A 23,872-nucleotide genomic window follows, 5' to 3' on the forward strand; every position below is an offset into this window, starting at 1 on the left:
TTTCTGACTTGATCTCCCCTCAAGCTGCTGATATATTCCATGGGTGTTTGTAAGTTGACAAAAGGTGGGTGGAAACAGGCCAGCTCCTTCAGAGAGTGGTGACGCAGCTCCTTACGTATGGAGGGAGGCAAAAAGAAATGTAAGGCGATTTGAACACTGTTGTTACATAAAACCACTGTTGGTATTCTTTGGGTTGTGATTTCCTAATGCACGTCAATAAATACCGAGCTCTGGAGTTCTGGTGAACTTGACTTGGCTACAACTGCACCAGGAGGGACAAGAAGCCCACCCACGTCTGTGCCAGGAGATGATGGCCTCTCTCTGTTGCTGAGTCAGCTGCAACTGAGCCATGAAAAAAGAAGAATATCAGGTGACCCCAACTCACGCTGCTTGGTTCCAAAGGGGGAAGAGTCTGGGAGAAAGAGGCCCAGCACACAAGCCATGTGTGAATCCCCTCAGCCAATGGCTTTTGTCTCTCCAGTGCAGTGTTTCTCAAACTTGGTAACTTTAAGATGTGTGGACTTCAGCTCCCAGAATTCTGGGAACTGAAGTCCACACATCTTAAAGTTGCCAAGGTTGAGAAACCCTGCTCCAATGAATGGATTCAAAAAGCAACAAGGTGTCTGAATAACAAAATCACATGGGAACCTTGCAGCAAAGGTCAGCCTAATGCTTAGCTGGATAACATTTGCAGGAAGCTGGGTGAGGAGCAAACATTGCAAAAAACCTGGCTGGAATTTGTAAGAAATCTTCTAGGAGATCTTCCCTAACCTGGTGTTTTCCAGATGTATTGGATTACAATTCTCAGAATGCCAGCATGGCTGAACCTGTGGGTCCAGTGTAGCAGAAGGACAATTGACTGAGGAAAGGTGGCCTAGGATATGTCTGAATAAACAGAAGGGAGCTACATGGAAACTCACCTTGCAGTGAGGGAATTGCTGAGTTCAGAATCTGGAAACAGAGAGATTTGGGTAACAAAACCACAGTAAAATATATTAGAGGGGACCTGGCATAGTAATACTTTCTTCTCTTCCATTTAAAAATGCGTGCTACTCTTCAAAATACCAGTTTCTCTAGTATGCTCTCCTGCTATTGCTGCATAAAAAAAAAGAGGAATCTCAACTTCTAACTAATCTTTAAGAATTCCTAAAGGATATTCAAATATTTAAAGGTACTCTGTAGCCCAAAGACAGGATCAGGATTGGTCAGACCTTGGATCATCATCATTTTCAGCAGTTTATTCTTGTCAACAGGTCTCCCTAAAATTGGATGGCTGGAAATTGACAAAAAAATTGAGAAAACTAGCAACAATTTCCCGATTCTCAGTGGAACATTACAGTAACTTGGTGAATTAAGCCTCAAACAGGCTTAAAGCCAGTGTAAAAGTATTTTTCCTGTGTTGTATCATCCCAGCTGTTGTTCACTGTAAATCATATTTTATGGATTAATGTCTTGTGAGATCCCAGCCAAGTTTATTCAATAAACCAAAATAAAACAACCCAGAGTTTTGTGCAATATATAAAGGAATAGATGGAATTCAGTAAAGTTTATTTCTCTGTAATGGACTGCTTTGCAAAAATCTCCCCCTTGCTATTCAGTCCTGTAGGTCTTCTCACAAGCAGCTCAATGGAATTTACTCACATAAACCTGCATATGATTGTTAGCCAAATGAGGACTTGCAAATGCCGAGGGATGCAAAAAATGGCAAGCAAGCAAACTCAGGGAGATCTTAATCAAGTACAAAAAGAGAACAGCTTAATTCAAAATCCACAGTTAATTAATAACTTTATTGGAATTAAAATGGCAGAAAAGAGAGTGCAAACTTCTGAGTTTTCCAGAATTCTTCATGAGACAAAATGTTGCGGTCTAACTATAGAGGTTTAGGGTTCTCCATCTCTGGATGTATGCAAGAAGAGGTTTCACAACTGGTTTTCCAGCACATTGCAGAGGACTGAATTAGACCAGTGCTTTTCAAACTGGGCAACTTTAAGATGTATGGACTTCAACTCCCAGAATTCCCCAACCAGCATACTGGGGAATTCTGGGATTGAAGCCCACACATCCTAAAGTTGCCAAGTCTGAGGAATTCTGAGAGTTGAAGTCCACGTATCCAAAAGTTGCCAAGGCTGAGAAACACTAATTTAAATGCTTGTTTAGGCCCTCTTGTGGATGAAATCAACAGTGCATTAAATAAGCTTCGAATCTGAACGCTCACCAAAGCTGATGGAAAGCAAAGTATGTATATTCAGAGGCACTCTCCTGCATTAATTTCTCCGGCCTGCTTGCATGAGGATGGGGGGGGGGAAAGAACCATTATTTTGATATTGACCCCAAGTTAAGAGAAAGTGGCTTCTTTCATTTAATTTGAAATGTCTTTAATCGAATATCTTTGGTCAGGGCAGATAAGCCCCCAGGTGGGACCAGCACAAGCGGGCGAAAATCAATAGGGCCGATTGCTCTAGGAAGCTGGGTTGCCCTTCCACCCTGGGAATGGGGGACGAGGAGAACGCGGTGAAGCCCCACTGAACCCGTCGTATCACGGCAGCGGGTACGTCTTCCAAAGATCTACGCTAGAGCATGCGCAGTCGTCGCCCTGCATCGCGGGGCTCCGTCTTCCGCGTTCTCGCGAGATCTCCGCGTCAAGTCTCCCATCTCCGCCTTTCCGGCGCGTTCGCTTCGCGGCGGTGAGATGCATTCAGACGACGTGAGTTGGGGGAGAGGTGACCGGGGTCTCGGGTGGGACGGGGATAAGTTATTCTAGGAAACGGATCTGGTTCCGTTCGGAGGGTCCGGGGACCGCCAGCTGCCGCTCCTGCCCCCGTCTGGGCTTCCTCCTTCCACGTGGGAGCGGAGCCCATTGGTGCTGGACGCGTCGGGGCTGCATTGAGCGTCGGAATTCGCTCCTTGGGACGCGTGCCCAGCTTCGCTACATTGTAGGGAGAGTACGTGCCAAGACTCCTCCTCTCCCTAATTGCAGCCTTAAGAAGAGAAGAGAAGGCTGGAGCATGGGCAGAATGCCGCGGCTTTATCCCCGACTCCAGCATTATGGTTAGGGTGTGGAACGTAGAGAAAGGCAACTCTGAGCATGGGCAGAGGTGTGTGTGTAAACTTGGAAGCAAAACGTGTAGCTCATATTGCAATAGAAAGCTCAACTATACAAGATACAGATAAACTTTATATAGAATTCTATTGCTTGTATTTGATGGGATTTTAGCTCTGCATCTCACCCTGGTTGTATGCATTGCCAAGTGTGTACCACACATGTATTTTAATACAGCAGTAGATCCCTAGAATTACATTGTGAATGAATAATGTTATAGCCATATGATATCATCCTATTTTATTTTATTAATGAAATTATATATCCCTGTTAGTAGAGCGCCCAAGGTAGATAATGTAAAATAAAAACCAGTACACTAAAACAATAGCATCAAATGCACATCATTAAGTTAAAAGAGAGCTGGTTTTGTTACCCAAAGAACCTAGCCATGATGCATACGTTTCGAGCTGAAAAGCAGGGCAAGAATTACTAACCTGGTCTGTTTTCCTCATAGATTGTTTGGGATACTCTTGGCAACAAACAGTTCTGCTCATTTAAGATCAAGTGAGTATTCCTTTATTTTCACTATATGTGCTGAATTCAAGGGTTAGAACTGAAGGGACACCCCTGGTGTCTTCTAGATGTTCTGGGTTACATGATCGACACATCTCAGGTGCCGGGCCAGTGATTAGGATTTATGAGATTTGTGGTCAGAATATTTGGGAAACTCCAGGTGATTTTCCTTTGGGCTGGATTGTTTTGGACAGTGAATTTAAATAATGAGTTCACTCACATTTTCAACTTCTTAATGTCCATGTTTTTCTCAACCAGCATGCCTGCAAGGAGGCTGTTATAAAAAATATCAGAAAGGTCTGTTTGCAGTTGAGTAGAATCCTTCATGCTGCAGCTCAGAGCAACACCTCGCCCACTCTGGCTGATCTCAGATGCTAAGCAAGGTCAGCCTTGGTCAGGACTTGGATGGGGGACTGCTTGTGGATTCCAGGGTTGTTTGCTGAACTGGGGCATTGAAAAAACCATCCGAGAGGAATGTAATGATAAACCGCTTCTGTTATGTGGCTGAAGAAATTGCAGAAATACAAGCACCAGGACCTGAGGATCTGTTTATCTTTTAGAACCATTTCTACTATCCAGAAACACTGTTTTTGCATTACTGAAATTACAGTATAGCTACCTAGGGAGGAATAGTGAACTTTTAAGGGTTTATTTTTCTTGACATTCTTCCTGTGCACAGAGATGTGTTTGTAAGCTGTTGGCCATGTTCGCTGGGGGTTCTGGGTATTGCAGTCCCAAAGCATCTGGAGAGCAGTACACCGTTGGGCCTAGTGATTCTGTGGTAACATTCAGTAATGGAGATGAGAAATACTGCATGGTGTTTAAAAGTGACTAACTTTACAAATTCTTTCTTTGCAGAACAAAAACTCAAAGCTTTTGCCGAAATGAATTTAATATAACAGGCCTGTGCAATCGCTCGTCCTGTCCCTTAGCCAACAGTCAATATGCTACTGTGAAGGAAGAGAAAGGTAAGGATTCTTGCTGTGGTTCTTCAGTATCACAACTTGGTGGTTTCACTTCGATAGAGCAGGGACTTGTTAACGCCCATCAACAGTCAGTAGGATTTGGAGGAGGGTTAAAGGGCTGCTTGGCTTACAACAACAACAACAATAATAATTTATTAAATATATATGCTGCCTGACTCCCAGTAACTCTGGATGGTTTACAGTTGTTAAATAGTTTAGGAGTTTAATAAAAGGGCACCCTCTTTGCACATAGGGTTTTCCAGGTTCAAATCCTTGGAATCCCTGATACAAAATTAGAGAGCTGCTGCCAGTCAGTAGGGACTGGGCTGGATGGATACCAAGGGCTGTTTAGCACATGGTAGCTTCTCATCTTTCTTGAGAATGGGATTGCCCAAGTGATAGAAGCTCCTTCTCAACTGCCTTGTGGGCTTAAAGAAACAGCAGAAAGTGCAAACTGCTTCCAGCCCTTCCATTTTACTGGGCCCAATTCCTTTTTTGTATAAATTGACTTGGCTTGGTTGGGAATTTAACATGGGGCACCGTAGCCCACTTGTAAGGTAAGGCCCCCTTGCAGTGTTCCATGATTTAACACAGAGTGCTTGAGGATTAGTATTTTCACACTTGGCCATGGAGCCAAGTAAGCAAATGTCAGCTTAGCCTTTTTTCTCCCAAATGAGGAAGATAATTTCCTGGGACCTTGTGAGCGCCAATCACACAAATCTGCTGAACCTATGGGTTAAGTGATTTTGGAGCAAATTGCTTGCATCTGTAACCGAGAGTGTAGCAGACCTAAAGGTGTTTCATATCGCTGCTTGTTTTTGTTCACGTTTTAGGACAATGTTATCTCTACATGAAGACCATTGAAAGGTCTGCTTTTCCGAGTCGGCTCTGGGAACGAGTAAGTTCTCCTTCCAAATGTAATAGCACTGAATTTGGCACCTTTTTTTTTAATGCTTTAAGTTTATAATTGGGAGTGATTACTCCTGTACAGGATGATAGCTGTTTTTAAAAAATTAGGTATTAAGTAAAGAAGGTATGAACTAGGTTCCAGTTGTAGGGATCAGATTCCTGGCATTGTCGACAAGGGCACCAACCATAGATTATTGCACACATTGCTAAGCCAAAACCAAATAAAGCACAATACGTGGACCAAGAGACTTTCTCTGCCATGAGTTATGCAGGCACCTTTAGGCAGACCCTGCTGGGAAACATTTTTGCACCAAAGTTCATGCTTTGGATTTGGCAAGAGGATCTTCACTTCCCAGGCAGTATTCTGTTTAGTATTCCTCAATCTGATTTCAGTGGGGAGCATTGCATTTTGCCCTTGAAACTTTCTGTGATTTCTTGTGCATGCTTGTGTCCGCTAGAGGGCATTCTGTGCTACTAGAGAGCCAAATAACAAGAAAGAGGACTTAGCCATGAGAGAGTCAAATGGGAAGGTAGCATCTGATTATTCAGGGTCCCGAGCCCCAAAGATTGTAGGGATTTCCATAAGGTTCTCTCTGGACTGAGTAAATGAACCACAAACGTGGGAAAGAAGGTTAGGGTGACAAAGGCAGTGTTCTTGTGAAAGAGAAAACAAAAACTGTCATAAAGTTGATACACAAGAATCTATGGTATGTGTGTAACTTTTTTTTTTTAATCTGTTCAATTGTGTCTGATTCCTGGAGACTACCTGGACAAGTCCCTGCAGTTTTCTTGGCAAGATTTTTGGAAGTGGTTTGCCATTGCCTACTTCCTAGGGCTGTGAGAAAGGGACTGGCCCAAGGTTACCCAGCTGGCTTTGTGCCCAGGGCGGGACTAGAACTCACGGCCTCCCGGTTTCTAGCCTGGTGCCTTAACCACTACACCACACTGGCTCTTATGTGACCTGTAGTAGTTTGTTCCTGTTGTCCCATCTCAAAAAAGATAATGTCCTCCTACCCCCTACCCATTGTTCCAGATTCCCATTCTGCTCCTTTCTAAATGCTTCAGAGCTGCCCTTTCTCAGAAGTGCCGCACACCATCTCCTCCCCTTTCATTTCTGGCAGGTCCGGCTGAGCAAAAACTACGAAAAAGCATTAGAGGAGATTGATGAGAATCTCATCTACTGGCCCCGCTTCATCCGGCACAAATGCAAGCAGCGCTTTACCAAGATCACCCAGTACCTGATCCGAATCCGCAAGCTGACACTGAAGAGACAGTAAGTTGCCTTGCCGGGCCCTTGTAGGCCAGCAGTGCTTTCCTTCCCTCTGGTGTTACTGCTGCAGTGCTTTTTTTTTTTTTTATCGTATGGCATAGCAATTCGGTGTTCATGCTGCTTTCTTTTCCTTGCTGGGAAATCCTTGTGAGGTCCAGCAGCCAGAGGTGTAGACTATTTAGCCATGACAAGTCATGTTGCCCACGAGGAGGCTAGTCTATATTGCACCGAGTTGGGCTGAGAAAGAGCTACTGGCCCAAGGTCACCCAGCCGGCTTTCATGCCCAAGGCGGGACTAGAACTCACAGACTCCTGGTTTCTAGCCCAGCGCCTTAACCACTAGACCAAACTGGCTCTCTGCAGAGTGCTGATGTGGGTCTGTTGCTGGCTGATTCCACCAACCTCTTCTTTCTCTTTCAGGAGGAAACTTGTTCCGTTAAGTAAAAAGATCGAACGGCGTGAAAAAAGGCGAGAGGTGGAGTATCATATCTGCCGCAGAAGTTCCTCATTCTTTTGCTGCTTTGTCTCTCAAGCAGGCCGTACGGAAGCTCCCAGGCTCTGCTACTGTCTTCTCTTTTTGTTTCAATATCTTGGGCATAAGGTCTGGGTGCTGGCACCTAGTGGTCATCCTCTCCCCATAAAGCCTGGGGTCCCCCTGCCAGATATACCCAAATGGTGATCCACTTCAGAGCGGTGCTAAGATTCGCCCTGTCCACCCCTTTGGGCTGGATCTGGCCCAGGAGTTTATACTGGGCATGACAGCCAGGAATGCTCATGTATGATTCTAAGGCAGTGTTTCTGAACCTTGGCCATTTTAAGATGTGTAGACTTCAACTCCCAGAATTCCCCAGCCAGCTTTGCTGGGAGTTGAAGTCCACACATCTTAAAATGGCCAAGGTTCAGAAACTCTGTTCTAAGGCTTTGGTGGGGGAGGGGGAAGAAGGGTCTTTGGAAAGTCCTGTCTTTTGAGGAGAATGGATGGAACCAACCCCTTCTCACATAATATTATCCTTCATTTTCCACTCTCCTTATTGAACTTTTCCTTCTTTTCTTCTACCAGGAAAAAGCCTTAGTTGCAGCTCAGCTGGACAATGCAATTGAAAAAGAATTATTGGAGAGACTCAAGCAGGATACGGTATGATCTCTTAGCAGGAAGATCATAAAGTGGTTGGGTTACCAGGTCATTTCGATTGTGAGGAGGGAGGGCATTCCAATAGCTTATCTGCTCTAGCCTTTATGGCTCATTGGCAGGAGCTGAATCGTGGCATTTAGCTTAACCAAAAGGCCCGGTGAGGGAGCAGAAAATGATCCCTGGAGTTCAGGGGAAGGCTCTAGTCCTACTCAAGCAAGTAGTCCAGACTGGAGATCCCCAGGGTTCGTATAAGTTGTTAGGGAAATGAAAGGGTGGGGAGAAAGTGATGAATCTATTCTGGAATCCAAAACCCTCCAATAAAGGGTAGATAAAAGGAAAAAAGTATGAAACACATAGTTAACCTATAGAAATTACTACATGGGAACCTTGATTTAATGAACCCCCATTTATTAGAGTTAGGTTCAGTAGACCAAATTTTGGGCTGGACATGCCCCAAAACAATCCCGTTGCCTCCAAAGTTGACCAGATGCAGTTAATTTTATGTTATTTGCGGTGATTTGTGCAAATCATTGTGACAGGTGTAACTTGTGATTTAGCTAACCTTTGGGAGTAGTGGGCCGTCCCCCCTCCCCCAATTGATCCCTTAAATCCGAGTTTCTCTATAAGGCAAGATGCAGCAACGGCCACTGAAGTAACTTCAGTGGAAATTAGCACTAGTGTTAAGATATCTTTGGTGTTTGGAAATTGTCTCACGTGTTCCTGTTCTTGGCGTGTTTCTCTCCTTAGTATGGTGATATCTATAACTTCCCCATCCATGCCTTTGACAAAGCTCTGGAGCAGCACGAAGCTGAAAGCGAAAGTGACTCGGAGGCAGAGAAAGAGGCGGAGGTGGAAGAGGAAGTAAGGCTTTTGAAACTCTCTTGCTGATCTGCTCTGGGCGGTGGGTGGGGAGGGATATCGCTTACGGGTGCCGGACAGCATATATGCGTGCGGCGGTGGGAGATTGCTGCATGTATCAACTGAGGAAAAAGTTTCTACAGCACAGCTCTTTCTAAGGCATTGTCATCCATTCCTCTGTTGGGAGATCTTCCTGAGAGTCACAGCTGCACCTGAAGCGTTGCTGCCAAAAATCTGCTTTCCCAATTTGTTGTCCTTTGGATGTGCATGAGAATCACAGGGTGGGAAGGGACCTTGGAGATCTTCTAGCCCAACCCCCTGCCTAGTGCAGGACTCCTCATGCCATTCTAGACAAAAATGGGTGTCCAGTCTTCTCTTGAAAACCTCCATGGATGGAGCACCCATAGAGTCAGGAGGCAGGCTGTTCCTTTGCTTAATGGCTCAGTCAGGAAGTTCCTCCTTAGTTCAAGATTGGATCTCTCATTGTAAAGCTTCCAAGTAGGACTGCAACTTCCAGAATGCTGTGCTGGTCTTTGGCCATTCTGGCTGGGGATTCTAGGAGTTGCAGTCCTAGCCTAGCACTTCAGGGGGGTGTAAGATGGTGGAACAGTGTCATGGACCCTGTTTTATTGCCAGCCCAGATCTTCAGTTTGTGTCAAAAAAGCCAAGCTTCAAGTTGGCTGTGTTATGGTAGGTTCATTAACTTGGGTGCATCCTGCTTCCCCAAAGTTTCCACAAAGATTCCCACATTTTGTCACTTGAAGGCTGGAAATTGGGGGTTGAAATATAATAATAATAATAATAATAATAATAATAATAATAATAATAATAATAATATGCTGCCTGCTCTCAGCAACTCTGGATGGTTTACAAATTGGTTTTTTTTAAAGTAATTTTTATTATAAAAAGATTTTACATAGGTTTAAAAAACTACAGGAACATAAAATAAAAGGTAGGAAATGAGAAAAAGAGAGATCTAAAGCAGCGACTTCTGATCTTTGCAGCAGTTAAAGATTTAGTACTTGCCATCTCCACCCTCCCAAATTACATATCATGGTTCCCTTCTTCCCATAAACAGGCCTTTTTAATCAGTCCCAAAATCATCAGTTCATTTTTACCCATTTTCAGAAAAAAGTCCATAAAGGGTTTCCAGTCTTTTATAAAAGTAAATGTAGTTCCCTCCTTAAACAAGTCAACTTAGCCATTCCTGCAAGCTCAGCCATCCTGACAATCCATTTCTCCATTATGGGTATTTCTGTAGTCTTCCCTCTTTGGGCATATAATTGCCTCGCTGCAGCTACTGTATATAAAACCGTTCGTCCATGAGCCTTTTCTAGTTGACTGTCCATAGGTCCTAGCAAAACAAGTTCTGGTTTCTGGCAGTTTACAAATTGTTAAAAAACTTTAAAACAAGGAAACAACACAAAGCGCAAAAAAAAAAAAAAAAGATAACAAATCCAGATGGGAGCAAAGAAAAAGAAGACAGAAGGTTAGTTATTCAAGAAGAAATGCTGCTGCTCTGTGGTTCAGTTTTTTTTTTTATGCTTTCCCTGCAGGACTTGAACAAGAGGGAATATGTGGAAGTTGACGAGAGTGACCTCAGTGACTTTGAGGTAAGTGCAGCCCGCTGAAGATTGTAAGTCAAAACTTACAGGATTATCTGCCCAGATGCACTATTATATAGTGAAGTCCAAGTTCAGCAATGAAGTAATTTCATGCTTGCCTGTGTACTCTGGCCTTCCCTGTCCTGTGTCAGGAATCTCTTCATAATTTATTCTGTAACATAACCTTAGCATTAAGTGTGCCTGTAATCGTTGTTGAAATCCACGGGTGGAAATAGGGAAAATACTATTCTGTGGATAACTGGACAAGGAGAGACTGGGACCTCTTTAGGTAATAGCAAGGTGCTGGGCCTTTCCACTGAAAGATAAGCCCAGCAGGGTATGTCAGACTTCACTGGCACTCCTTAGATTTGCCAGGTCAGTTCGCCCAGCATCTTTTGATCTAGTCACTGAGCAAGGCTGGAAGTTTGTAATGAAAGCAGAAGGGAAGAGACGGAAACAGTCACACTTGTGTTACAGCAACGCTGACTCTAATCTGGCCTCTGGTTCTCAAGGCTGGGTATTCCCCGAAGTTAGAGGTAGGCAGCCTGCAGTTTTCACTGAAAAAGCCTTCTGCTAGCGGATCAGGCCTGGCAAGAGATCTTAGTTCCTTCCCTGGCATGCTACGCCTTAGTGAGAAGAAGGACTCAGACTTGAGGGGATTAGGAGGAGGATTTATTAAACTTGTATGCTGCCCAACTCCCGACGACTCTGGGCAGCTCATGACAAAGAAATTACAATAAAATCAATAAAATGTGAAAGATAAAAGATGGCAAGACTGGATGGAATGAAGCAAGGGGTCTCTCTCCCCCTCACCAAAGTCCTGGGTGAAGAGGGTATGAGAGAGAACAGGTGCCAATTTCATCTTGACCCTTCCCCACAATTGGCCTGCAGCTTTCAATGGATTCCCCAAAGAAATGTGACTCTCACTAGAAAAATGGCAGCCTGCCCCCATCTCAGGAATCAAGCTAGGTAGGAAGTGTAGCTCCTGCAGTGTGGCCATTTGGTGGAGAATGCTGGCAGCAAGGAAACAGGGCTGGGAGTAAGTACAGGTAGTCCTCACTTAACAACCATTCGTTTAGTAGTAGCTCAGACTTACGATGGTGCTAAAAAACAACTTACAACCAGTCCTCACATTTATGACTGTTGCAGTGTCCCGAGTCACGTGACCACAATTTGGGCACTTGGCAACCGGTTCGCATTTATGACTTCCACAGTGTCCCATGGTCACGTGATTTCCATTTTCCACCTTCTTGGCTGGCTTCTGGCAAGCAAAATGGGGAACCGCGTGATTCGCTTAACGACCACGTGGTTCACTTAACACCTGCAATGATTCACTTAAAAACCTTGCAAGAAAGGTAATAAAATCAAATCAGATTAGCTTAATGACCACCTCGCCTAGCAACCAAAATTCCAGGCCCAATTATGGTCGTTAAGCGAGGACTACCTATAAAAACATCTTCAGATTGCATCACAGTCGGGTAATGAAGGTAGCACTGTTGCGTCTAACCTGTTTTTTTTTTTTTCCCGTCAAAGGAAATGGACAAACTGGCAACGAGCAGTGAGGAGGCGACATCCAGCGAGGAGGAAGAGAAAGATTCCAAGTCTAAGGGAAAAACCCTGCTGAAAGGGCCATTCAGGAGGAAACGAGCTTATGTGGAAATTGAGTATGAGCAGGAAGTGGAGCCCCCGTCCAAATGCAAAGAGACGTGACTTGGGAGTCGCGGGCAACAAATGCTCGCGCTGTGAAGTGACCGTGTGTGTTTTCACCCATGGAACTGCCGTGAGGCTTTTTGTATGAGAGAGACCAAGGAATAACCAGACTAGAACACAAACGTCAGTGGCTTTCTGTTCTTAGCATCTGCTTCTGCTGTCCTTTCCCACCCACACCCACGCAGAAAATATACGTATTTTTTTCTTCTTTAAGGCTGTTGTGGAGCAAGAGTATTCTCGTCCGGAAAAGCCAGAGCTTTTCCTTCCAGATTCAAACAACAGGCTTCCCCTTGACCAATGTCTCTCTCGAGTTGCTGGGCAGTCAAAGGTGTGGCACAACCCTCTAGTATGTGGTGCAGGCATCCCTTGAGGTCTTCATTTTCACAGCTTTGGTAGACTCCCTGCAGTAGGACCTGGCAGCAGAGGGGAGAGAGAGAAAAGGGCTTATTTATTGCTCCTTGCTCTGCTCTGTTTGTTCCCCAGGGAGCATCACACATACTTAGATCACGGATTCACTTAGCTCAGTGTTTTTCAAACTTGGCAGCTTTAAGGTAGGTGGACCTCAACTCCCAGGCTGGCTGGGGAATTCTGGGAGTTGAAGTCCGTCCATCTTAAAGTTGCCAAGCTTTGAAAACAATGACTTCGCTTATAGCTACCTTGGCGTTAGCTCTCATGCTTTTTGTCCTGAATGTTGCCATCTTACCAGGCTGTGCCCTGCAAGGGAAACTTTTGTGGGGCACTGCTTTTAAAAGCCAGGAAAAATATCCTTACAGGTCCCTTTGCACATTCAAGTAAGAATAGGAAAATATTGAAAAATATCTTATTTCTTTAAAGTGTTTGTATAGCTGCCCATCTTAAACCAAACTTTGGGTACCTTACAGTCAAGAATAAAACCACAAATACACAATAAAAACCAATAACCAAAAACCAGGGACCACAGCCACGCTCCCTGATGCAACCCACACATTCTCTCCCACCCTAACCTTACTCTATACCCTATCTCAACCGTAGCAACTTTAACATGCTGGCTGGGGAATTCTGGGAGTTGAAGTCCATATATCTTAAAAGTTCCCAAGGTTGAGAAACACTGCCCTATCCCAATGCTTGGGGGAAGAACTAGGTCTTAAGTGCTCCCTGAAGATTAAAAGGACGGGGGGCCTGTCAGATCTCAGGAGGGAGGGTGTTCTGTTTATTTTATTTAGAACATTTGTATAGAACTATGTCCATTTTATGGCCAGAGGGGGTAGAATAAAAGGATGTTGGTAAGTGAGGTTTATAATAGCCATGTGTACATTCAGGCTTCTATGAGATGGGAGGAATTCTGAGCACGTTAGATAGCTGCTAGCACAGATACAAACCAAACAATTCCCTGAAGATTCCTCCTCTCCTGTTGAAAACCTAGGCTGCTTTCCCGCACCTGCGGTTCACCTTGGGACTGAAACTTGGCTCACCTTCACCTGTCCTTGGGAACAGCGATTCAACAAGAGGAGGCACTGGGTGGCTCTCTGAAGCAAAGCCGCTTTCACAGGTTCAGGGATGGTGCTCCTGTCTGTGGCCACATCCCACATCATTTTCAGCAAAGTCTTGAGGATTACGGCAAGACGACAATTCATTCTGTGGCAAGAAGATGGAGATCTGATTGGAAGGACTATTTCTGTAGACAGATGATCCCTCCACAGACCTGGGAACACAAACCCAACCTGGTTGGAAAAGCTACCCAGCCAACTAGCCCTTCTGTGGCAGAACCAGTATTGTGTTGCTGCTTGCAGTCTGTCTTGCATTTAGTGTTTGTCTCCTGCTTGGGTATCTACTGGCCCAGGGTGGCTTACAAGTATTCTAATAATGAAGATAACGACTATGGCCTTGACCAGTCATTTACTGTACTGGAATAGAAGGGTCTATTTTCTCAGCATGTTCTCTTGGCACGAGTGCCCCTTTGACTCTAAAGCAGCAGCTTGGGGTCTTTTTTTCTTTTTCACTGAGAGGCACCCCAAAATAATTCTGCCTCATACAATTAGTTCTCATTTATTCCATAATTTCCCCGTTTTGATATACAGGTACATATCTACCTATCTTTCGAACTTTGAGGCAACTTTCTCGGGCTCTGGGGTGGAGGCACCAAGGCTTTTAGGGATTCACGCCTGTCTTCTTAGATACCTAGGCCAGGCGTGCTGTATCGTGCACTTCAGCGTTTCTAATGTTGCAATCCGAGCAGCTTCTTCTGGCCCGTCGGGGATTTCCAGGTATGCCACGATCACTCGCTGCAGCCGCTTCAGATGGCGGACAATCTGGATGCCAAGCCTCTCAAAAGACAAATTGGTTAAGAATTAGAAGCCCTGTGAGGAAAGGCTCTCTCCTTACCAAGCAGTGAAGAAGAAGGGATGGGGCATTTCTTACCTCTCCACAAAGGCAGGCAGGCTCTTGGCATATATTCTCCGCAAAGAAAGCTGGTTCTCTGCTTCCATGTGGGTCAGTAACAGCTGGAGGACTTTGTCAGAGGGTGTGACAAGTGGGGGGTTAGGGGACAACTGCTGTGGGGCCCTCTCCAGGACTGGCAGCAAGTCCAGCATGCACAGTAACACAACCTAGTTTAGGGATGAGAACAGCTGGATATGTGAGCATCTGCCTGGCACAGAAGATCAGAGAGGGTGGCTGAGAGCTGGGTTCTATTTTTTTATTCTGTCATGAAGTTCACTGTCTGATACTGAGCTAGCCAGTCACCCTCTCAGCCTGACCGATTAGCAGGGTGGTTGAGATTACATGATGGAGCTAATATATCTCATCTTGGAGGATGCAGTACAGAAATCAGGGGGTTCAAAACTATACTTCCCCAATTAAAAAATAGGCCTAGCAGAAGATCCATGTAGACCTCTACTCCATCCTATAGTGGCAAAAGGCCCCCCTCAAATTCTCTGCCCTCTCAGCCTATTGGCTGGGTTAGCCCAGCATGTTTGACTAACCTACATCAGAGTTAGGCAACTTATGGTTCAATCAGGCTATTATACTAAGCCCTAACACAGTTAATCGGCATAGGAAGTTGTGTAAACAAAACGTTTATATTTCATTCACCTTGGGTGAACTCAACCACTGTTTTTTATTGCACAGACCTTGATCACAATTACCCATAAGTAAAGTAATTCTCAAAGGTTTACTTAAGGGTGGAACCTTAAATACGTATCTTCCCTATTTTTCCATTTAGTGAGATGTTTGTATGCAGAGAGTCCCAGATTCAATTCATAGCATCTCTGGAAAGCCAAAAATTAAAAACAAAACAGAGCCCAACTACCATTATTCATACATATAATACCGAACTAGAAAAACCAACGGCAAGATTTCTAAAAGAGCCTTCTCCTTTCCCATCCAAGGTTCAGCTCTGCACCTTGGCCAACACCAGTAGCAGACCTTGTCTTGGGCACGCCATGCACTGCGCATCTGTTGGCTCACTGGGCAACCGAAGGGAAAAAACAAGCAAGTTTGATCAACAGAGGAAGAGCATGGCTGCAGGGCATTTCTTTAAAGGGGTCCAAATTCAGTCCAGCAGCAGTTACATGATGAACACTGATCAGTCCATTTTGAAACAGGGATGCTGAGAAGCCTTCAGAGGCAATCCAAAGGTTTATCATTTCTCCGTGATTGGAGTGAGTTGTGATGGGATGGCTTGTAAAAGCACATCTAAGGCTGCAATTCTATGGTTGCTTAGGCGGGAATGAGCCCAGCTGAAATCAATGGCAGTTATTTTTGAGTAGATACGTAGAGGACTGTGCTGTACGTTACCTGCACAAGTTGAGCCTCCCTGCTGTAGAGATGGTTAAAGACAGCATGATACACAACCTGCACTCTGTTAAACTGGCAGAGGACAGCTGCTGGCTGCAACAAGAGTACATCCGTATGACTATGACTTGGAAAGGCATTTGGCTGCATTGCGCAAACAGAATCATTTTACGACATTAGGAAATTTACATAGGTACATGCATCTATACCTATAACATCATTCCCTTTCTGGCTGTCTTTATGCCAATCACTGAAAAAGACGAAGAAGACACTAGACAGCGACCTCCACCACTCAGCATAGCTTTGGACAACTGAGGCTTTCACATCATGGTTTTAGCAAAACAGGGCTAGAGTAGAGCAGGTTATCAGCCTTAGTCATACCCATTCTGTACACAGCATTCCTTGCCAACAGTAAGGACACAATTCTGGTCAATTTTGGCACAAGCAAGAACATCCCAACTAGAGACTACCTTGAAAGCCAACATATCGCCGTCCACATCCTACCAACTAGAAGGTTCATTTTTTCCCCCTCAATACATTTTCCACAAACCTCTCACTATGGCTCTCTAGATCGTAAGCTTCACCCAATGCCAATGTTTTCATGAACAAATAAACAATTATTCTGGAAAACCATGCTGACCATTCAAAAGCAAGAGTGTACTTACTGTCAATTTTCTTCCATTTGGGTCCTCCTAATGTGATTCCATTAGGCAGGAACTCACAAGGCCAAGAAAATTTTTACATTAAGCCCAAACCTGACTCTTATCCTGTTATTCTCAAACCAGGGATCATAAGCCAGTTTTGGATTATATGCTAGGTTTTCCTTATTTCTTCCCCTTTTGCTTATTTAAACCCCTGCTCCTAGGAGGAAGAGCCATGTGGAAGTAATCAGACTGCATACATGGCTTTCGTGCTCATGAAACCTATAGATAGCACAATGAAGAAAATACCTGTTTCATTTTAAATGGCTAGTACAGTATACTCTTCAGCAAAGGATCGTTACCTTGTCGTGGTGCTGGAGCTTGAGCACCTCAATGATGCCATGAGCTAAACCGTGAAGGGCCACCCAAGATGGGAAGGTCATGACAGAGAGGTCAGACTAAATGCGATCCCTGGGGAAGGTAACGGCAACCCACCCCAGTATTCTTGCCGTGAAAACTAAATGGATCAGTACAACCAGAGATATGTCGGTATACCATCGGAAGATGAGACCCCCAGGTCGGAAGATGGTCAAAATGCTACTGGGGAGGAACAGAGGATGAGCTCAACTAGCCCCAGATGTGATGACGCAGCTAGCTCAAAGCCGAAAGGACGGCTAGTGGCCGACGGTGCTGGTGGTGAACAGCGAATCCGATGTTCTAAGGATCAACACACCATTGGATCCTGGAATGTAAGATCTATGAGCCCGGGCAAATTGAATGTGGTTATTGGTGAGATGTCAAGATTAAAGATAGACATTCTGGGCGTCAGTGAACTGAAATGGACTGGAATGGGCCACTTCACATCAAATGACCACCAGATCTACTACTGTGGACAAGAGGACCACAGAAGAAATGGAGTAGCCTTCATAATTAATAGTAAAGTGGCTAAAGCAGTGCTTGGATACAACCCCCAAAACGACAGAATGATCTCAATTCGAATTCAGGGCAAGCCATCTAACATCACAGTGATCCAAATATACACCTCAACCAGATGCTGAAGAAGCTGAAGTAGAGCAGTTCTATGAGGATCTGCAGCACCTACTGGACAACACGCCTAAAAGAGATGTTATTTTCATCACGGGAGACTGGAATGCTAAGGTGGGCAGTCAAATGACACCTGGAATTACAGGTAAGTATGGCCTGGGAGAACAAAACAAAGCAGGACATAGGCTGATAGAATTTTGCCAAGACAACTCAATGTGCATAACAAACACTCTCTTCCAGCAACCTAAGAGACGGCTTTATACATGGACTTCCCCAGATGGACAACACCGAAATCAGACTGACTACATCCTTTGCAGCCAAAGGTGGCGCACATCTATACAGTCAGTAAAAACAAAACCTGGAGCTGACTGTAGTTCAGATCACGAACTTCTTCTTGCACAATTTAGGATCAGACTAAAGAGATTAGGGAAGACCCACAGATCAGCTAGATATGAGCTCACTAATATTCCTAAGGAATATGCAGTGGAGGTGAAGAATAGATTTAAGGGACTGGACTTAGTAGATAGAGTCGTGGAAGAACTATGGACAGAAGTCCGCAACATTGTTCAGGAGGCGGCAACAAAATACATCCCAAAGAAAGAGAAAACCAAGAAGGCAAAGTGGCTGTCTGCTGAGACACTAGAAGTAGCCCAAGAAAGAAGGAAAGCAAAAGGCAACAGTGATAGGGGGAGATATGCCCAATTAAATGCAAAATTCCAGAGGTTAGCCAGAAGAGATAAGGAATTATTTTTAAACAAGCAATGCATGGAAGTGGAAGAAGACAATAGAATAGGAAGGACAAGAGACCTCTTCCAGAAAATTAGAAACATCGGAGGCAAATTCCAGGCAAAAATGGGTCTGATCAAAAACAAAGATGGCAAGGACCTAACAGAAGAAGAAGAGATCAAGAAAAGGTGGCAAGAATATACAGAAGACCTGTATAGGAAGGATAACAATATTGGGGATAGCTTTGATGGTGTGGTCAGTGAGCTAGAGCCAGACATCCTGAAGAGAGAGGTTGAATGGGCTTTAAGAAGCATTGCTAATAACAAGGCAGCAGGAGATGACAGCATCCCAGCTGAACTTTTCAAAATCTTGCAAGATGATGCTGTCAAGGTAATGCATGCTATATGCCAGCAAATTTGGAAAACACAAGAATGGCCATCAGACTGGAAAAAATCAACTTATATCCCCATACCAAAAAAGGGAAACACTAAAGAATGTTCAAACTATCAAACAGTGGCACTCATTTCACATGCCAGTAAGGTAATGCTCAAGATCCTGCAAGGTAGACTTCAGCAATTCATGGAGCGAGAATTGCCAGAGGTACAAGCTGGGTTTAGAAAAGGCAGAGGAACTAGGGACCAAATTGCCAATATCCGATGGATAATGGAAAAAGCCAGGGAGTTTCAGAAAAACATCTATTTCTGTTTTATTGACTATTCTAAAGCCTTTGACTGTGTGGACCATAACAAATTGTGGCAAGTTCTTAGCGGTATGGGGATACCAAGTCATCTTGTATGCCTCCTGAAGAATCTGTATAACGACCAAGTAGCAACAGTAAGAACAGACCACGGAACAACGGACTGGATTAAGATTGGGAAAGGAGTACAGCAGGGCTGTATACTCTCACCCTACCTATTCAACTTGTACGCAGAACACATCATGCAACATGCTGGGCTTGAGGAATCCAAGGCTGGAGTTAAAATCGCTGGAAGAAACGTTAACAATCTCAGATATGCAGATGATACCACTTTGATGGCTGAAAGTGAAGAACTGGGCAGCCTTATGATGAAGGTGAAAGAAGAAAGTGCAAAATCTGGTTTGCAGCTAAACCTCAAAAAAACCAAGATTATGGCAACCAGCTTGATTGATAACTGGCAAATAGAGGGAGAAAATGTAGAAGCAGTGAAAGACTTTGTATTTCTAGGTGCGAAGATTACTGCAGATGCTGACTGCAGTCAGGAAATCAGAAGACGCTTAATCCTTGGGAGAAGAGCAATGACAAATCTCGATAAAATAGTTAAGAGCAGAGACATCACACTGGCAACAAAGGTCCGCATAGTTAAAGCAATGGTGTTCCCCGTAGTAACATATGGCTGCGAGAGCTGGACCATAAGGAAGGCTGAGAGAAGGAAGATTGATGCTTTTGAACTGTGGTGTTGGAGGAAAATTCTGAGAGTGCCTTGGACTGCAAGAAGATCAAACCAGTCCATCCTCCAGGAAATAAAGCCAGACTGCTCACTTGAGGGAATATTAAAGGCAAACTGAAATACTTTGGCCACATAATGAGAAGACAGGACACCCTGGAGAAGATGCTGATGCTAGGGAGAGTGGAGGGCAAAAGGAAGAGGGGCCGACCGAGGGCAAGGTGGATGGATGATATTCTAGAGGTGACGGACTCATCCCTGGGGGAGCTGGGGGTGTTGACAACCGACAGGAAGCTCTGGCGTGGACTGGTCCATGAAGTCACAAAGAGTCGGAAGCGACCAAATGAATAAACAAGTACAGTATACTAACTAGCTCCTGCCTAAAGTAAAGGTAAAGGTTTCCCTTGACGTAAAGTCCAGTCGTGTCCGACTCTAGGGGGCGGTGCTCATCTCCGTTTCAAAGCCTTGGAGCCGGCGTTGTTCATAGGACACTTCCGGGTCATGTGGCCAGCATGACTCACGGAACGCCGTTACCTTCCCGCCGAAGCGGTACCAATTAATCTACTCACATTTGCATGTTTTCGAACTGCTTGGTGTGCAGAAGCTGGGACGAGCAACGGGAGCTCACCCCGCCGCGCGGTTTCGAACCGCCGACCTTCCGATCGACAGCTCAGCGGTTTAACCCGCAGCGCCACCGCGTCCTGCCTATGCATAAATAATATGTTCATCCCCATTTAAATCTAAAATAGCAGCCATAAAGCCAACATATCTTTTCCTTTCCCCAAACACAGACATAGCGACATCAATAGGAATGTTGAAAACTGGGCTGAATAAGTTATTTAAATCAAAGATTGTTATCTGTCTAATGCTGCCTATTCTCATTACTATTTCAGTGCCATAAAACCAATGAAAACAATTTTCAAGTCATGTTGTTTTCACTTGTGTCTGCTCCAGGCTGAAATAGGAAAATAATTCTTTGCTCTAATCAGATGAGGTTTAATAGCCATCTTATTTGTTTGCTTGGAGAGAAGAAGAAGAAGACCATTGCCTCTGCATAATGTATCTGCAGGGGAAGGGCAGGATGGTGTAGGTGTGTGTTTTTTCCTTACCACGTTTTGAATAATATGATGTAGGCACTGTACACCCAGGATTTTATTTTCTATTCGGTAATCATCTGACAGCAGTAGTGAAGGTGGCAGGACTTTTTCCAGGTGATCACCAAGCCAAGGTCTCTGGACCTGCTGGAGCACGAAGCAAAACACGTACTTTGTTGCTGGGTTACACTGCCATGTTTCTCTGAATCAGAGAAAGAAAATAGCAGTGTTAGACAAAGAGAAGTTTTCCCTACCACTTACTATTTGATTCTTTTAACCTGAGAGGCCAGAGACTACTATTTTTCCTGAAAAGCCATAGATTCTGCAAATGAACTAAGGCCCTACCTTGTGGGACTGCTTCTATGTGGATTTCATTACATTTGAAGGTGGTAATAGTGACAAGATGATAACCAAAATAATTACTTGTTTGAAATTCATTTCATTGGGCTTCAAGTTCACAATAGCCATGAAGGAAACCAAATTAAACTATCTCCAGCCAATGGCTGTCCAATCTCTGTTTCAATGCATCCTCAAAAGAAGCCTGCTACTTTCCCTGGTAAATGGATTCACTGTCAAATTGCTCTTATGGTTTGGAAGATTTTTCTTAACATTCAACCATGCCTTCCTTAACTTCACTATTCTGAGTCCTGCTGTCAGGGATGATAGAGAACAGGTCTTGAACCTCTCATGATGTTTGTTCAGGTATTTTGAGAATGCAATCACATTCAAACTCTATTGATTCTTCTCAAGACTAAACATCCAGTTCTCAATTTCTCCTCGTAAAAATTAGTTATTAGTCCCAAGATACCCTTTTTGCTCTTCTTTACACCTGTTTCAATTTCTCTGAACTTTTCTTAAAATGTACTTAATGGACCACAGTTAAGGTAGTGTCTGACCACTGCAGAATATGATGAAAATATGAACTTTGCTTGTATCAATGCAGCATAAAACCACATTTGCCTTTTTAGCAACCACACCACACTGTTGATGTATTCAACTGCCATCCCAGGGTCCTCTTTACATGTGGTATTATCAGTCTAGAGATCTCTCATCCAATTTCAGTTTAAAATCAAAATTACATTTTGTTCTGGTTACATTCACTTCTGAGTGCTGGCCCTGTCTAGTTCTTAAGAGGACAATTTCTGGCATAACACTTGAGGACAATTGTGATCCTAAGAAAAAATGACCTATCCTTAATCCTAAACCATCACTCCCATAACAACACTGACTGTAGAAATAACCTCTTCTGATCTATAAGCTCAATCACACAGTCAAGTTTAATTACAAGGTCACTGAAGGACATTTCAGTCTTTGTTCTAGGCTACAACTGAGCCTACGTTTTTGCTTCCAGAGCTCACCAATGGGCTTCCACTCACTTAGTCAACTTTGGCTTCAGGCACTGCATCACCACAACAAACCACCCATGTTCATCTTCACGTGTGCCTCTGAGGAACTCAGGTACCGATTTACACTCCAAAACGTGCAACAGAGTGTCCAGGAGCTCCCGAGCCCCATGCCGGCTCCCGGGCCGGGTCCACGGCCTCTCTGCCACATGAGTCACGGCACAGATGAAGATGGGTCCTGCCACTTGGCGAAGGACTGAGCCAGCCACCACAGGGTCCAACCCAACCAGGCCTTTTGCTGCTTCTATTTTGGCCAGGATGTTGCAGAAAACCAGGCTGACCGCCAAGGCTCGCTCGGCTCCTGCGGCACCAGAGGGGTCGTCACTAGGGGATCCCCCTCCCTCCGGCTCCCACCGGAGAGGCGCTGCGTAGCGGCTCAGGGCAACCACCAGCTCCAGCAGCAAGGCCGGGGCGGCCCCCAGCAGCCACCGGGAGTCCGCAGCCTCCAGGAGGGCAGAGAGGTCTCTGAGGAGCCCCACCTGGGCCGGGCCGGGCGCCCCGCTTCCAAAAAGCCGCAAGAACCGAGGCAGAGCCTGTTCCGCTGGGGCCGAGGCGGGGCTCCCCAGGCGCCCCGTGCCGGGATCCAGCGAGGGGTGCTGCCCCGCATGGCTGGGACAGGCCTTGTCCCCGGACATAGCAGCCTGTGAAGGCCTCGCTCCCCCAGCCCCGACTTCTGGCCTCCCCCGCTGATTCTCCTCCCGGGTCCCCGCCTCGCAGCCTCGACTCTCTCTAAGCTTTAAAGCCCGGGACCCCGTCTTTGGATTCCCTGGGTTTCAGTTCGAATCGTTCTCGAGCGCCATCCGGACTCAAGCCGGTTACGGCTCCGGTGTCGGACGAAACGAGGGCTACCGTCCCGCCGAGGCCCAAGGAGGGAGCCGCAGAAGCGCCCCTGCCGCCACAGAACGGAAGCCCGTATCGGCTTTCCGCTTTCCGCCGGAAGCGGAAATCCAAGCTTCTTTCCTCAGAGATAAGCAAGTGAAGAAAAAGTAATTGCGTGCATGGTCAAGGCGCTCCGAAGGGCGGTAGCATTCCGCTTTGGTCCACCGGACAGTATGTCTGCCGTGCACCCCAGAAGCGAAGGAAAATAGGCGCTTTCTTTTCACTCCGCTCCAACTGGGGCCCAAGACAGTTGAAACAAATGCGTCCGGATTTGAGCGGAAGTTAGGACAGTGGGTCAATCTAAGCTTTTCTCTAGGGACCCGTCCGGCCTTTTCTCCTGTTTCTTTTCCTATGCCGCTTTCCTCAGTCGCAGCTGCTTCTATTTCAGAGTTTCCGTCGTAGGACTGCAAAGGTTTGACCCTTCCGACTTCCCTAAGCCTTCCCCCAAACTCTTGCCGGGAAAGCACGGCCCCCGTTGCCAAGAGCATCGCGTAAACCGATGGGGGCGGGGCTGCCGGTGAATACATTAGCATGCATAATAAGGGCGTCCGATTTTGGTTTCTGTGGGAGAAAGAAGAACCCCTCTGGCGCGCAGAGGAGAGGAACGAGGACAGCTGCTTGTATTTTTAAGTCAGAATTAAAAGTGTGAGGGTGGGCAGTTAAGAGCGGTTTCACCATAACCTGAAAGCCGGAGGCATGGCTTTGCTAGTGCGGCTTCCTGAAAGTTTTTCGATCCTTCAGGTTCTTTCATGTGATGAGTGGGGTGTTCACGCGCATGCGTGAAATGTGCCGTCCCAGATGTTACGACGGGGCACAGTACCCATCTGATC

The 23,872-nt window shown here is 45.3% G+C and overlaps 2 protein-coding genes and 1 non-coding gene across 5 annotated transcripts; 2 read left to right on the forward strand and 1 right to left on the reverse strand.

Annotated features, from left to right (window-relative positions):
• Positions 1–2,583: 2,583 nt before the first annotated feature.
• Positions 2,584–12,182, forward strand: MAK16 (MAK16 homolog). The gene is made up of 10 exons (XM_063311475.1): positions 2,584–2,704; positions 3,555–3,604; positions 4,472–4,581; positions 5,412–5,476; positions 6,609–6,760; positions 7,177–7,231; positions 7,817–7,891; positions 8,636–8,749; positions 10,303–10,359; positions 11,884–12,182. Exons 1-10 carry the CDS (start codon positions 2,690–2,692, stop codon positions 12,058–12,060), a joined length of 870 nt encoding a protein of 289 aa, XP_063167545.1. The 5' UTR covers positions 2,584–2,689; the 3' UTR covers positions 12,061–12,182.
• Positions 12,169–23,046, reverse strand: TTI2 (TELO2 interacting protein 2). Of its 3 annotated transcripts, none has more exons than XM_063311473.1 (7): positions 22,137–23,046; positions 20,776–20,962; positions 15,835–15,927; positions 14,458–14,645; positions 14,218–14,361; positions 13,512–13,674; positions 12,169–12,473 (listed from the first exon to the last, which is right to left on the reverse strand). In XM_063311473.1, exons 1-7 carry the CDS (start codon positions 22,796–22,798, stop codon positions 12,270–12,272), a joined length of 1,641 nt encoding a protein of 546 aa, XP_063167543.1. In that variant the 5' UTR covers positions 22,799–23,046; the 3' UTR covers positions 12,169–12,269. The 3 variants fall into 3 exon arrangements, 2 of the variants coding, with proteins under 2 accessions (XP_063167543.1, XP_063167544.1); XR_010068488.1 differs by having other exon boundaries at positions 12,345–12,473; positions 13,512–13,741; XM_063311474.1 differs by lacking the exon at positions 12,169–12,473 and having other exon boundaries at positions 13,489–13,741.
• A 728-nt stretch (positions 23,047–23,774) lies between these two features.
• LOC134503018 (small nucleolar RNA U13) lies at positions 23,775–23,872 on the forward strand. Its single transcript, XR_010068494.1, has one exon. It is a non-coding gene; the product is annotated as a small nucleolar RNA U13 (small nucleolar RNA).

The sequence above is a fragment of the Candoia aspera genome, chromosome 9, assembly GCF_035149785.1.
Source record: "Candoia aspera isolate rCanAsp1 chromosome 9, rCanAsp1.hap2, whole genome shotgun sequence".
NCBI classification, from domain to species: Eukaryota; Metazoa; Chordata; class Lepidosauria; order Squamata; family Boidae; genus Candoia; species Candoia aspera.

Bases quoted from the DNA above. Each gene is read 5' to 3' on its own strand.
- MAK16 (XM_063311475.1), top strand. The intron at 4,582-5,411 runs GTAAGGATTCTT...TTCACGTTTTAG, and splicing joins TACTGTGAAGGAAGAGAAAG to GACAATGTTATCTCTACATG. The intron at 6,761-7,176 runs GTAAGTTGCCTT...TTTCTCTTTCAG, and splicing joins AAGCTGACACTGAAGAGACA to GAGGAAACTTGTTCCGTTAA.
- TTI2 (XM_063311473.1), bottom strand. From the start codon at position 22,798: ATGTCCGGGGACAAGGCCTGTCCCAGCCATGCGGGGCAGCACCCCTCG. The intron at 13,675-14,217 runs GTATCTAAGAAG...TTCTTGCCACAG, and splicing joins ATACAGCACGCCTGGCCTAG to AATGAATTGTCGTCTTGCCG. The intron at 12,474-13,511 runs GTGAGCCAAGTT...CTCTGCTGCCAG, and splicing joins GTTCCCAAGGACAGGTGAAG to GTCCTACTGCAGGGAGTCTA.